The 16013-nt window shown below is 42.0% G+C and overlaps 1 protein-coding gene across 1 annotated transcript; it reads right to left on the bottom strand.

The window, feature by feature from the left end:
* Positions 1-3791: 3791 nt before the first annotated feature.
* On the bottom strand, positions 3792-9633 carry mex3b (mex-3 RNA binding family member B; the record flags this gene model as incomplete). Its single annotated transcript, XM_083996113.1, has 2 exons — positions 3792-5203; positions 9411-9633. The coding sequence occupies 2 exons, from the start codon at positions 9631-9633 to the stop codon at positions 3792-3794; spliced, it is 1635 nt and encodes a 544-aa protein (XP_083852239.1).
* Positions 9634-16013: the final 6380 nt, after the last annotated feature.

Below are 16013 nucleotides of genomic sequence, written 5' to 3'. Positions count from 1 at the left end.
GGGGAGTGGCAGTGGAAGAGGACAGAGACCATTCATAATTCTGATGGCCTGACGGAAACGGAGGGAACGGAGGCTCTGATACCTGTTCCCACTGGCTCTGGTCACAGCGCCATGGCAACACCTATAGGTCCTAAAAGGGCCTTATGAAATTGACACTAAATTTTTATAACTTAAAATATAATATGGAATACCTTACTTAAGCTCAGACATTTACAATATTTTATTCACAGTAAATGCATATGTAAGTAGGCTATGTATTTGCTGTTATACCTTAGATCAGGCATGTGGTGTTGATGCTGTGGTTGGTGACATCATATAACATTGTATTTGTGTGTCTGTGGGGCATGCAGGTGATGTATGTGGGTATGCTGATCTGGCCCAGAGTCAGTTTGACAAGATTTGGGTAGAAACATTTGTCATTCAAAATATGAATCTTTATTTTCTCTTTTATTTACTGTAAAAAGTAGCCCAATTAAAACTGTGGACCTGGCAACCCTGGTAGGCAGGCTACATGTTCCCAAGGTGGTATTATTACTAAATGCCTGTGGCTGAGAAGTTGCACACCAATATCATCAATGCATCATTCAATGATTTTGTACTTTCAGGCAGATTGTGTAGTATTATTAGTTTTAGGCAAATTAAGCAAAGTGTTGCATAATTTTGAGTATGCTTGTCTGATTACATTACAAGGCATTCTTAATGTTAATAGCTTTGCTGCATGGCCTCCAAGGGCTGTCAGTTGGTGAAACCTCGTAGAAACATGTACATGACTGACATTCTTGACAAATTTGACTATGGCCATAAAAATGGCACACACAATGTTTTGTGCATGCAAGGGGTGTACCCTAATTCAAATATGTCTTCAGAAAGGCAGATATTATGGATCTGAATATGTTTTTGTTACTGAATTTTGTCATCACTATTCATTAAATAAAGGAAAGCCCATTTTTATGTTATACGCATCCTCGATGCAGCGACACTCATGGAATAAACCATGTGCACTCCCAGTTTAAATTGTAATATGGTACAGATCATTTTTGGGTTAAACAGACTCCAGCTGGTTGTTTTCCCTCAGGAGGTTTGGGTCTTTTTTACATCTGTGTTTTATCAATCCGTAGTTGCCAGTGTCATTTTCTGAGCTGCAATCTGGCCACAAGGAGACTGGATAAAAATGGTCAACATTTAAATAAGTAAATAGCATGTAGCACTGACTTGCTGCTATTTTCACAGCTGAAAAGCCGTCTTAATAGTGTGATGGTTGGATAGATAGGTAACAACTCTGGGTAGCCTTTACAGAGACAGTTCCAATAACCAGGCTTTTGTTATACTGTTTTTATTTTATTTTATTTGCTCTGTAAAGTGTGTGTTACAGTAAAAGGGGCAATTTAGCCGGAAACTGTTTGAGCACACTGGACTGCTCTTCATGCTGCTGGCTGGCTGGTCCCTGTTGTCCTGTGTTATAAAGCAGAATACAGGGGGCATGCCCTCTACTGGCCAGTCATTCCATTGTGACCACAGAGATTTCCATGTATTTGATGAATTTGATGAGGGAAAGGCGATTTTACAGAGCTCACGTCTCTGCCCCGCCGATCTAAAAACAGCTTGCACCAACAATTAGAGGTAATTAAAGCAGAAGTAAGCGGAATATTTGTGTTAATATAAGTCTTAAATAGTTATATCTTCCGACAGCAATCACTTACATAGAGTGTTTGGTCTGAAACACGGGTCTGTCAGTCACTCTGCTCTGCTGTAAGCTGAGGAGAAAACTTTCCTTGTATCCTACAACCTTTATCCAATGAGGAGAGAGAACGGCATAAAGGGGCGGTCCTCTCTGTGTGTGCAGCCAAGGGATGCGCGTGCATGTGGTGACCTAGGGACGAGGGCGGGGACTGCTAACTCCATCGGCTGACAAGAAGTTAGCCAAAACGACCGGATCGCTTACTTCTGCTTTAACCTAATGTCTTGGAACTGGCCAAGTAAGGTGAGGATTGATGGCTTGGGGCTTTTGGTTATGCTCATGGGCCAATGAGAGATCTTCAAGGAGACAATGGTATGGTGGGCACCTTCACTCTGCTCTGTCTCTGGTTCTACTTGCTTGAGGAGGGACAGTATTAAATGGGTGAGAGAACACTGCTTCTGCTAAGACGTCACCAGAACTGTGTCAAGCAAGTCATGCTTTCGAAATCATGAGCACTGTTTCTCTTCCTTGTTTTGAATTTGCACTGAAACATTTGAAACATTTTTTTCCCCAATTCATCAGTCAGTCTTTGCATAGTAGAAAATGAAGTAAATGAACAATGCTCATCAGAAAAGTTCCTGGGCCAAAGACGGCCTATGGCCTAGTCCCCCGTCTCGCTAACAGATCTCAGTAATTAGGCCGCTGCCATCTCCTGCCTCCTCCAAGTCTCTGCTAGAAATGAAACAGTCAGATGGTCTGACAGCTATCAAACTTGAACAGTCTTCGGCAGCCTCATTGCTCACCTCTGCTCAGCACCAGCACTCAACAAAACAGGTCAGGAAGAACACAGGAAGTAGACACTTTATCAACGTACCATTTTTATTGTACTTATATAGAAATACTTAAGAAAAAAAACAAAACAAAACAAAAAAAAACATGATGTAGCACCATTATTTTTTGTCTTATTTTTCTCATGTATAACTTTAAATGTCAAAAAATAAAAAATCTTGATAACATTTTCAATTCTTATCGCAGCAAATATAATATTAGTATTTGACCATGAGGTTGAAGGCCCTTCATCATAAAATAAAATAGACTTTGTTCTTAAACTTTGATCAATAAAGTACATTTATTCTCAAGTAACTTACATATACTTAAACAAGTGGTAAACAAATGTAGTAAAATAGAAATACTAAAACTATAGTGGTGCAACAGAAGCCTGTAATTCCCACTGGAATCTAATTCATATAAATTTTTAGAAAGCATTAACGGTTTCTTTGTGTTCAACTTACTAAGTTTTGTACATTTCCATGTTTCATAATAATATAGAATAAAATATATTTTATCTTACTGAATAGAAAATATGCTGGGTGAAGCAGATAAGACATTTTTTTGTTAAAACTATAAAAAACTCCTCCCCAACAGAATACTGTCAATTACAATACCATTTTTTTTGACATTTCCTCTCATGGTAATGTGATATTAAAGTAATACAGTGATCAGTGCCGTAAGGCCATACTACAAAATAAACACTATTTCAACCCAGCTACAAAATGTTCACTTAACTTAAATCAAAATATCTGTAAACAGTTTTGCGATAAGAAATATAATCTTTCAAGTCAAAAAAGAATAAAATACTTCAATCTGTATTAATGTCCTTTAAACCTTCATCTTGTGGAAATGTATTGTACATGTACATGCACACACATGTACATGCACACACATAGACACACACATGTGTATATGTATATATATGTGTGTGTAGGATATGTCGTTGCTCCCTCGTATAGTTTGGGACCTAAAGCTGCAGTATGTCAATAGACCTGTTTGGCTGGAAGCCCTCCTTGTTCCCCAGCATGGCTCCCTCTCTCCTTACATTTAATTGGCAAAACTCTGAGGCACCAACCTCCATCCTGACCCCGCTGCGTCTCTTCAGTCCATAAATATAGAATACAATTTACTAGATCTATTCATTTCTTAACTGTTTAAAACATGCACTTAGAAAATATTTACCCCTAGCAGTATAACAGTATATTATTAACTACTGCACGGCGGTCAGCTGTGACTGAACCCAAACAAGGGTGTCAAATAGTCAAAGAGAGATATATACTTATTATGAAAATATACGTATAGCCTGAGTGACGAGTGTGTGGCAGACGGGGCATTTGGGCTCGCTCCTCTCGCAGATCCGATTGGCACACTCCATGCAGAAGAGGTTGTGCCCACAGGGGACCAGGGCTGCGATGACCTCGCTCTCGAAGCATACCGAACAGTCACGGCTGCCTTTCCGGCTGCTGCCAGATGAGGAGGAGGAGGAGGAAGAGGAGGAGGAGGAGTCACATGGAACTCCAGGTAGGTGGGGGCCCGGCAGGGAGGTGATGATACTGGAGTAACCAGAAAAACTAAGAGAGCCCCCACCCGGGTCGCTCCGCACCCTCCGCTCTAGGTGGTGCTCGACGGGGCCTCCTCCGCCGTTGCTATGCAGCGGGGGCGACAGTCTCGGCTGCGGGATACATCCGTTAACTCTTCGCTGACTCATCGCAATCCCGTTGGCGTTGGTGGCGGAGTTGCTTTGGAACATGGCTGCGTTGGAGGTGGGGGAGCCGCCCCTGATGAAGGGGGGGGTCATGTGGCTGTCGTACCAGAGGAGGCCCGGCGGCGGGGCTTGTGCGTGGTCGAATCCCGGCGAGGAGTCGAAACTCAGATCGGTGCAGTCGGGCGAGATCATGTCGCTTTCGTGAACAAAATCGCCGCCGTCGACGTCGATGATGTTGTTGTTGTTGTTGTTGTTGTTGTTATTGTTGTTGCCGTTGTTGTTGTTGGTGGCGGTGTAGCTGAGCGCGGGGCTGGGGGGGCTGAAGTCGGCCATGCACGAGCTGCTGTTGAAGAAGGAGTCCGTGGAGGCGCTGCCCAGGGAGGAGGACGAGTCGTTGCGGTAGTTGGAGAAGGGTTTACGCGCCGAGGTGGGGGTCGCGGGGGCGCCGGGCTTGGACCACAGGGCGGCGTGGTGGCCCTGCAGGTCCAGACCCACGTCCGTCCCGTTGGCGTGGAAGTCGTTCTCGTCCTGGAGCTCGATGAGGCCCCCGGTCCTCATGGCGATGTGCGCCTCGATCTCTTCGCGCGCCCGGTCCACGTTCTCCGGCATCCCCGTCACCTCGAACACCGGCTCCTTGTCTCGGCTGGGGGTCACGATGTAGGTGTGGGTCTGCTGCTGGATGCGCTTGATGGTGGCGCCCTTGGGGCCGACGACCAACCCGACCACGCGGTAAGGCACCCGCACCTGGATCGTGGTCTGTCCCGGTAGGTTGGGCGGTCCAACGACCGGGGTGCCGCCCCCGTTCAGGGTGGTGTTTTTGTTTCTGGTGGCTCGGATCATGGAGAAGTGCTCGGCGGCAGAGATGATCTCCCTCCGGGCCATGGCCACGTCCTCCCTCCTTCCTGTCACCACAAACACAGGCTCCTCGCCTCGAACCGGGGTCTTGATGTAGGTGTTGGTCTTTGCTCGCAGCGCTTTGATTTTGCAACCTGGGGTATGGAAACAAATGGTAAAAGTGAGCTCACATTGCTTAATAACAATTTGTCATGTGATCAATCATTGCTTATGGAATTTAATGAATGAATAATGACTTTATGGTGCACTGACACAGGTTTACAAGACAAACATAACTGATAAGAGGACTCACTTCTGGATCCATGTGCTACAAAATGTATCAATGTCAGTGTCAAAGGCTGTTAAAGTTGTATTCTTTTTTTCTTCTTTTTTACAGTAATGCCACTATGGAAAGGGGAATACACCATGTAATTGTTTTATAGCCTGACACTAGGGATGGGTAGGACTAAAACCCAGGGCTACATTTTTAAAGTGTGACGTATTAATAAGACAGATGATATGTTTAAGTCTGTTCGCACATTTTATCTCACTTTTTTTTAAATCAAAATCATTTCTGACACATGGCAAGGCAATTTTATTTGTATAGCCCATTTTTACAGTTTGTCGCATCATAACAACATCCTCTGACCTTAGACCCTCACATTCACTCAGGAAAAACTCCCAAAAACCCTTTAACAGGGAAAATTGGAGAAACCTCAGGGTGAGCAACAGAGGAGGGATCCCTATATGTTGAATAGATGTTTTATAACACAGAATATGCAAAACATGGAAATGTTAACTAGAGTTGACGAAGGCAGCTTCTGGTGGGAGGGGGGCAGGGAGGGCAGGCCAGTTTAATGTGAGCAAAGGGAGCTGAATCTGCCTAAGAATGATATTCACAATGCAGTGGAGAGACCCCATCCTCACCCTGTGTGTGAGGGGTGGGGCAGCTCTGTGTCACTCAGCCACAGTGCAGCACACATGCAGACACACAGACCCAGCTGTTACTGTCTGTAGCAGAGAGTGCTGACATTCTGAGTGTTTTCAAGTCTTTTACATGTAAGAGCAAAGATGAGGGAGCGTCTACTGAAAAGTAGCCTGGAGCCGACTTCAATTTATGGGTCATCACTATCACAGTCACTCAATTTCAATATTACAGTGAATAGTAAGTTATTGCATCCAAATGGATACTCTTTGATTTTGACTACTTGCTTTAATATAGAGTTTCAAAGGGTTAAATACATAATGGTGATTTGTGACAGGTTTCCCCATCACAAGATAAGTTATTCTTTCAAGAAAACTCTTCAACTATGTGCTAATACTGGTGGGCTTGAACCACTGAACCTTTAACCATATTACATTTAGAATGAAAATAACACAAAAATAGAGGCATTCCATACTAATTTCTGCAATTAAAAGTCAGCTTATTTAGAAAGACTAAGCAGTGGAAGTACATGAAAAAAAGAAGACCAAGCAATTAACAAATAACTACAATGTCTGTGCTGCCCTTTTCTGTATTTCTTTTACAATTTTGAATTTTCATTCTATCTTTCTTATGATGGACATTCCTGCTAAAATATAATTTGAGTATGTAGTTTATGTTTATGTTATTGTTTATGTTTTCTAGTTACATCATTTACTAAGTCCAGCTAAAATAAAAAACACATTTTTAACCATTTTAGTTCACACTACTGGTCTTATTGTGCATCTACTAAACCAGAGGTCTTCAACAGGGGGTCCGTGACCCCTAGGGGGTCCGCGGATGTGCTGCAGGGGGGTCGTGGAATTTTTGGTTGAGTCGACAATGTTCTTTATCTTTTAGTTTCCACATTTATGTTTCAAATAAAAAGCTTGTGTGCATGATTATCATGGAATTGACAGACAGTTGATATCAGCATTGGTATCAGTTAACAAGATCTGTTTATGGCAGAAGCATGGCCGCCCTACTCACTGTACCTTGAACATTAAAAAAAACATGAATAATGAAGCTGTGTATTATTTGAATAGCTTAGTATTGATACCAGGCACTTTACAGATCACATGCACTTTATGTATGATATATGATTGTGAACCACTGTATAATTCTTGTGCATTTCTGTCTGTCTGTGTGTTACCTGCCAAGGGACTACGGATTCAAATGAGCAAGTTGCTAACTCTGACGCATTTACATTTGTGCACACGTACGAATGTTCATTAATGTGTATTGTCCCTTTAAAATAAATAAATAAATAAAATAAAATAAATGCACAATAACAAGGTACGTTTATACATGGCACTGGGCCCAGTTTGATATAATACATTTTTTTTAATATAGTAGGGATCCCTGCTCTATCTCTCCGTCAGTTTGGGGGTCTTCGGCCTGAAGAACATTGAAGACCCCTGTACTAAACAAAGTAGGCAAAAAAAACTACAAACTACAGAAATAAACCCGTTCTATGCAGTGCTTTTCAATGCTTTCACTGAATATTACGTGACAACTTGCCCAAAGGTTTTTTGCTGCTGCTAGCATGGCTATTTTCACTGATCATGGTCATTTATCAAAGTTTTCATACACAAATGCTGCAGTTTTTACTTTTTACTTTGAGGATTTAAAATAGGAAAATTGCTCTCACCTGAGATGCCAATCACTCATGCCACACATAAAGAGCTAAATATCTTTTGAATAGCGAGATAAATGTGTTCAATTTTTGACCCTCTTTTGACTCCCTCTGAGCGACATATGACCAGTGTGTCAACAAGATGCCCCTCCCTCCCCTATAGCGGATCACTGAGCCGTGTTGATACAAGTAGAAGGACTGTTCAGATCTTAAGGATACTCTGACACTGCATGTCAGTGCCACGTTGGTGCATAATGTTGCACTCCAACACAAACACACACACCTCTCTCTGGTCAAACTGGGCCAGACTCAGGAAACAGCCTTGGAGGAATGACATAAGCAGAGCAGAGCCAGCTGAGGGGGGCCTTGTGATGTAAGGAGGGATGCAGAGGAGAGTAAACACACCTAGACTTTTCCCCCTGTTAAAAGGGTTGCTGGGAGTTTTTCCTCAGTGGATGTGGACAGAGGGTGTTGTTATGATGCTGTGACAAACTGTTTGTAAAAAAAAATGGATTATACTCAATCTACATATCAATTCTACTTTAACATGAAATTCTTACAAATACAAATGACTTTATTAATCTCCAAAGGGAAATGCTCATCCACCATTTATGGTTGGAATCATTTTGATGTGAACTGAATTGAATTCTTTTCTTCAAGAGGCCTTAAACTCCCTGTAAGTTTGTATAGCAATACATCTAGGCCCAGATCCTTTCTTTCTTGTTCTGCCTTTCCACGGTGGGTAGGTGTTCCTGCGACTCCTTTGTTTGTCTCGGAGCAGCAGCGGTTAAACTAGAACTGAGGGGAGGGAAAAAATTCCGCATATGTAACCAAGTACCAGTTCTTGCCCCTGCTGCTCGGAGAGACTATTAGCTATAGATCCCTGTGCATTTCTGGGCGTCTTCTGACAGTGACAAGGTAAGAAGATCATGACCGCTGTCTTGATCCTGTACACTGTATACTGTCATAATCATAAAGCAAGAAGCAGCTTACTGTAATAACAAAGACGCATCTGTGATGTGAGAGCCGCGTTTAACTGAGCTAATTCAGTGACCTACAAGAGGATGATTAATACCTCAAATAATGACTACCTGACCCGTCAGCGCCCACTGCTGCACGTCGCCCAGACGTCTCCTCATTTCAATTACACGGGATGCCCTATTTGCCCTGCTACCAGCCTGTCTTCTTTCTATTAAACTCCATGCAAAGAGTTCATCAGATGCACAATGCCATTTGTTAGGCGACACACTTTTACTTTGTATACATTATTTTAGGTTATGTTTGTGTTATCTTTTTTGTCATGTGTTCTTGTAAGCGGCTGGACGACTTGAATTTCCCTCCAGGGGGATGAATAAAGCATTTGTCTATTCTATAACTTAATGATGCTTTATGTCCCCCCAGAAGTAGGCCTATACGCATGAATAACCTACCTATTAATCTTCACAGAGTTGGTTAAAGTTACAATGCTATTTTGCAATCACATGGAATTATAATGTCATGTTAATAACAACTTCATTAAGTTGTTCAGTTTTTTCCCCAAACCTATGACTGTAACTGGGTCTGGAGCAGATGCTGAATTCATTTAGGCCGAATATCAGTAGTTCCATGGCTCGTGCAGACCAGCAACGTGCATCATTCGAATGTATTGGCATTCTGTTCCTCCCACGCAGTATAAGCTGCTCCTGCATGGCTCTGTCTGTCTGTAACAGTGTGATGGTAACTAACTACACATGAAAACTATGTGGAAACACTAAAAAACACGCACCTTGTCTGCCCACAATCTCAGCGACATGCTCGGAGCTGGGGACCGGGACGCATTCGGTCATGTTCACACCCTTTTTCCGTTGGTCCTGGTTCTCGTCGTACAGGGAACCCTCGTCGCTGTCCAAGCCGAGCAGGGAGAGGTGATCCAGGGCGATGTGGAGGGCTTTCTGCTCATCCAGTGCCTCTCCCCGGACACCGCTGTCGACGAAGAGGGAGCTGGGCATCTTCAGAGATTTCGCAACGTTGCGGAATCCGAATGCAAGTCAAAAAACCAAGGAGGAGGGTAAATAAGGAGTGACCAGGGGGGGAGAGAAAGAAAGGAGAGGGGAGGAGGAGGGGGAGGCACCGGACCGGGTTGTCGAAGGTAATTGGGTCAGTGCAAATAAATCAGTGCGACTGATGGAGGGAGAAAATAGGGTGCAACTGCAACTGCAACGAACGAGCCACCAGATAGCATCCACTGTCCCTTTGTTTGTCCTGGTGTCCCAGCCGATAGATAGCAGGGCGGAGAAGAGACGCGTGTTTACTCCAGCGCCGGCGCTCGGTGCTGCTGGTGGTAGTAGTGATGTTGAGTCCTGACAAAGGGCCCCTCCCCGGTTATAGTCTCCCCTCAGATCCTCTGTTGCTTCTGTCTGAGTCCTCGCGCAGCCAGACACAGAGAGATGTGCGAATGACGTCACCGCCTGGGCAGGGACGATGCGGCGCTGCGAGAGGGTTTACATGTCCACGCGCCCATTGGCTGCTCTCGGCGGAATGGGCGGGAATGAGTCGGAGGCCACGCCCCTTCTTTGTCCTCAGTTCTCTCTTTGTTCCCCCATGTCTGCTCTTCACTCAGTTCTTTAAATTTGATATTATGTAGCTACTGGCCTACTGCCATATAAAGTGCCCTGTTAGAGTCAGCAACAGAGCGAGATGCAACCAGGAAATATGTTTTCAAAACACACACACAGTTGAAGTGTCTGACATAAAAAAGACTCTGTAGGCTACTTACATGTAGACTTACATAGCCTAGTACAGTAGGCCTACCTCCAACCTGAGCAGGCAACACAGCCATTTTACCAGTTTCTTCACTGTCTCACTCATGCACTGTAAATGCATGTGAGTTTTGTATCTCATTGTTGTAAAGGGTGTCAGCTTCAGTGGTGTAGTCTAATTTGTTGCAGTGGGTGGGTATACTGCTTTTAGGTGGGTAGCCTACACTGTTCACTGTATCACAGTCAGATTTGTTGTAGGCAAGGCAAGGCAGCTTTGTTTATAATGCATTTCTAAGGGGCAACAGTGCTTTACATACAAATAAAACATTTAATAGTAAGAATTGGAAACTGGAAAAATACATAAAAACATACAAAAAAAAGAGCTCATCCATAAGCACATGAAAACAGAAATGTTTTTAACTGTTTTGGGGACTGGCAATGTAAATCAGCCTAAGGCTGCAATTGGGTACAGCCGCACCCCCTTGGAGGGAGTGCTGAATGTTATACATTGTCCTCCAAAAACAAATAAATAAATTGAAATTAACATGGATTAAAAAATGCATAGACCTGGTCTGATTTCAGTTCTGCTGGTAGACCAAATTTGTAGTGAGTAGCCTATAGGCTACTGAAATATGAATGCATTTTCAGTGGGTATACCTGAGTAGGCCTATACCTGACACTGGTTAACCTTACCAATTCCAATTGCTCTCTAATGGCCAGTAGCCTATTTAGACTTTCTCTAGACTTTCCACCTCGCAGTTTTAAAGAGCTTTAAAGTTCCAGGCTACAAAACTGCCTGTAGGCTACTCATCACTACTCATTTGTAATTGACAAACAAATAAGTTAACATGGAACATAAAGGCTATAAAAAGCACATTAGCTCATGAGATGAGAAAACTTAAACCTCATGTGGATAAAAGAAATAAAGGCATAACCAAGCCTAAAAGGACTGGGAGAGAAAGATTTTAAGCCCATTGAGAGCTGTAGCACTTTGCTTTGTTCGCTCTCTCCTGGAACACAATACAGATGCTAATGAGGAACCACTCAGGAACTGGAGGAGGTGATGATGGGGTGGGACCTTCTTGTTAATGTTTGACACCTTCGCTCCCCCCAAAACAACCTCCCCATTCTTAGCAATCCTAAATCTATTGAGCTTCATGGGTTTCCCATACATGCTTAAATCCTGACAAACACTGCACTATGATGGAAATTGCAACACACAGAGCCTACTTGCTGTGTCCATGCTTTTTCCAAGCCTTCTCTTTGTTCTCTGTCACTGCTGACAATCAGACATTGCTTGTGCTTGATAAAAATCTGGAAACAGACTGCTATACACTTTCATTCATCAAGTCAAAATTTAAAACAGAGTTTTATTTCAATAAACATCACCACATCAACACACACTGAAAAAAACACAGAAACACAATGACAGAAAATAAAATGTTTTTGATTAATTTCACAACATATTGATCTTGGTAGTATATTGTTTTAAAGGCCATTCTTTAGTCTTTTTTCATTTTCAAAAGTCTATCTCAGCACCACATTTTCATTCCATTGTGTGATGAATAACATTACTCATTACATAAGCATAGAAATGATATGCTTCAGACTGATGCCATTTTCATGTTGTGCCTGAAGCCCATGTCCTGGTTCCTGACAGAGACATAAAACAAAAGCTTCCTGCAGCCACATGTACTGTATCTACATTTTTCTCCCTCTCTCTACTTTACAACTGTGCTGTAGGATTCCCTATGGGAGCTTTGAGGCCCTAATATTTTCATGGCATTGCATGTTCTGGAGGCCAGATGGACACTGATGACAGCATCACCACTGGTAGTTGTTTGGTCTTAGGCGTTAGACAGCTGCTTAGAGGCGATTACCTGTATGCCTTTTTAATGAGAGGAAGAAAAGCTTAGCCGACTCTAACCCAGAGATCAACAGAGACAGACAAGGCTTAGAGATCCCCTTGCCAGTCAGTCTGCTGTGGCTGCAGAGCTGTAGACACAGACACTGGGTCACAGCACACATCAGGTCATAGGATACAGAGCAGCCTGTCTGCCCCATCACTCACAGTGACCTCATATACACACATACAGACACACTCCATAGGTTTCCATCTACATGTTATGCAAGTTACCAGTACTTTGCTATTTGTGGCAGGATTAATTACTGCAAGTATTTCTCCTTAAACACTGGATCAAATAACTGAGCTATTTGGTTCAATTTAGTTCATTATTTAGGTTGAGGTTTCCTCTCATTAACTATAGATAGATAGATAGATAGATAGATAGATAGATAGATAGATAGATAGATAGATAGATAGATAGATAGATAGATAGATAGATAGATAGATAGATAGATAGATAGATAGATAGATAGATAGATAGATAGATAGATAGATAGATACTTAAATTATCCAATCTGGAACATCCATGTCCAGAAGCTCATCAGTGATGATTAGAATAATAGAAAATAAAAGTTTTCAACCAAAGAATCCAACATTTTCAAATCTTAAATGTTGCTGATGACTTCATTAACACACAGACTCGGTAGATTTCTTGCTGCAACTGCAGGTTATGCAGGTTACAGATCATTCATAATAAGCAACAATCAAAGAGATACCAGCCATCAAGGCCTCGGAGCATGTCCAACCATATTTCTCCCCAGCTTTGGGTTTAGCCATTCAGAAGCGATATAAATGTCTTTTATAAGTTTATATGAATTTACTGGGCCGACACAGGCCTGTATCAGCCATAATTCTAATATGTCCCACCTTATAAACACATCAGTGTTTCCACTTCATTATGCTTTAGTATAAAACGTGTGATGCTACCTTTAATTAAAAAAAAGAAAAAAGTTTTGATTACCCATAAGTAGCCAGATGTCTCATCCTTTTAAAGAGGAACTATGTAAGTCTGGTCACTTTTCCTCTGTGTTGCTAACCCTCCTCCTGGCCATGTGCATTTGTGTACAGCGAAGTCGGTGAGAAATCAATCAATAGAGCGGTAGATAACGTTATATATCATATACAATGTTACAACGTGTATATTTAATATTTAATATTGTCATAAACAAGAGATTTTGGGTTACAGGGCAAGAGCTGGGACTCCGGGGCGGCGGCGCTGATCTTGCAAAGTTGCTTTTCAGCCCAGAGACACAATAAGTGACACACAGAGAGCCCCCATTCTCCCTGGAACAAGTTAAGCCATTTATTAAACCATCACAATTACTCCAAAGTTGTTTAATTAAAAATGTAGCAGAGTTAAAGGGATAGTTCAACATTTTGGCAAATTCGTACATTGCCATAGTCATAGGGGTAGGTTCATCACCTTTAATTGTCAGCAGAGACGATACATACAGTAGTCGCCTGTCCCTCATCAAACTCATAAAATACACAATCCAACAACTCCAAAACGCTCTTGTGGAGAAGTTGTGACCTGCACATTCACCACACTATGAACTGAGCACTGACATGTGCTTGAACCTACAGCCCCTGGACAGTGCTGTCACACACTGCTGTTCACTGTATTTCATCCATCCATCCATTGTCTTTACCGCTTGTGGGGGGTGGAACCAATCCCAATCACAAATCCCATCTGACTTAGGGAGAGGGCGGGGTACACCCTGGACAGGTCATCAGTGTATCACAGGGCCAATGTATACAGAAAAATGACACACACTAGTCTCAATCCATGTATTACGCGCATCTTTGGACTGTAGTAGGAAGCCAGAGAACCCACACAGGCAGAGACAGAACATGCAAACTCCTCTCATTTCCCAGGAATCAAACAGAGCCCTCGTGCCAAGAGTCAGCATTGCTATGCTATGCTAAATATGTAACACATTCATAATTAATAACTACATAAATAATGATGTTATTGATAATGATGAAACCCATGCACAAAGATTTAAAACACACAAAAATTGTTATAGTTAAAATATGAAACACAAGAGCTGGCAAGCATGTCTTCAGTAAGATAAATAATATAAGTAAGGAGCCTCATTTATATGGTCCTGTTCCCCCGGACAGTCAGAAATAATAGATGGCAAAGGAAGAAAAACAGGAAAAGCATAATATTTTTTTTCTTTTCTCATTGATAGCCTGAGAGGTAAAGGTATGTGTAACTGAATATGAGCTCATCATTATGCATGTATTCTGTGAGAAATTCAAAGGTTTTCATTTGACCCTCTGCCCTAAGTAAAATGTGAAGCTATAAGCAAGGCAAGGCAATTTTATTTGTATAGCCCATTTTTACAAACAGTTTGTCTCAAAGGTCTTTACACAGCATCATAACAACATCCTTTAGCCTTACGCCCTCACATCAACTGAGGGAAAACTCCTGAGAAAAAACAGGAGAAAGCTCCGAGTGAGAGACAGAGGAGGAATCCCTCACTCAGTACGGGCAGATGTGACATAGATGTTGTACAGACAAGAAAACAGTTTAGAACATGGACAAACATGAAAATGAAATAGCGCTGACTATGTTCCTCTTGCTCTGTTGGATGGTTCAGTGCTGTCTTCCTTTCCCTCCTTAATTTTCCTTCCACCTCTTTCACCATCTCCCCATCTGCTTCTTCCATTGCCCCCCTTTTTCTTTCTTCTTGCTCCCTCCTCTCATTGTCCTTACAACTGCCACCCCCGCTCTCACTTACCCTATTTGCTATGACACACTGAACTCAAGTGGCACTGCTTACTTTGCTGTGATTGGCTGCCCACCAGAGACTGACTGAGCGAAGCGGCACTGCAGCATTGCATTTGAAACCTTCAGCCCACAATGCATCACAACAGTCCTCCATCTATTCATCTCACCAGGAGCCGTGGTTTAGTAGCAAAGTAACTGGAAGAAAGAAACTGCAGAAAGGCATCACATATAGTAGAGGAACAAACCCCCCAAAAAGCCTTTAGTTTTTGACATACCCCTACCCGAGGTAGAACAAAACTCAACCATGTTTTTTCATATCTTTAATATGTCTAGTTTATGAAATGGATGGTTGTATAAAAATATTTTACTGCAAAATAATTTTTTTTGGTTAATATTTAGATGCTTACCAAAACCGAAAATAGTGAAAATTTAGGCTCCTCGAAAAGGGGCAGTGTTTGCCTTATCACATGTATCTCTGGAAATAATGATCAGAATGTCACCAAATTTGGAATGGATGTTCACAGACAGTTATTGAATGCAGTAAAGCAAAGAATTGATCAATACCTTTGCCCATCTTTGAGATTTATAAACTTAAACACACATGAGTTATAGGCGAAAATTTAATCGGAAATTAAAAATCCAGAAGGTATGTATATATTTGTCTGTCATTATTAAAGTCAGAATACCAATCATCAAAAAATGTAATTTATATGTACCAAAGACTGTTATCTTATCATAAAAATAGGTTATTTGACTATAAACTTCACCCAATGTTGTCACCAGCCCCTAGCAGGTAACTAGTGCAGCCAGCTTCAAACAGACAAATAGGCTATAATGGGGCCCGATTTGTGTAAATGTGTGAAGAGAAGGACACAAACAATAGATTAAGCTAAAACAATCAAGTTAAAACATGACATTATGAATAAAATATACATTTCTTTATCATTCTAAATACATTATTTATTTATATTGTATGTTATTTTTGAA

The sequence above is a fragment of the Trachurus trachurus genome (assembly GCF_905171665.1).
Source record: "Trachurus trachurus genome assembly, chromosome: 3".
Lineage (NCBI taxonomy): Eukaryota > Metazoa > Chordata > Actinopteri > Carangiformes > Carangidae > Trachurus > Trachurus trachurus.
The sequence above is the reverse complement of the archived record's forward strand: the minus strand, read 5'-3'. Positions and strand labels throughout refer to the sequence as shown.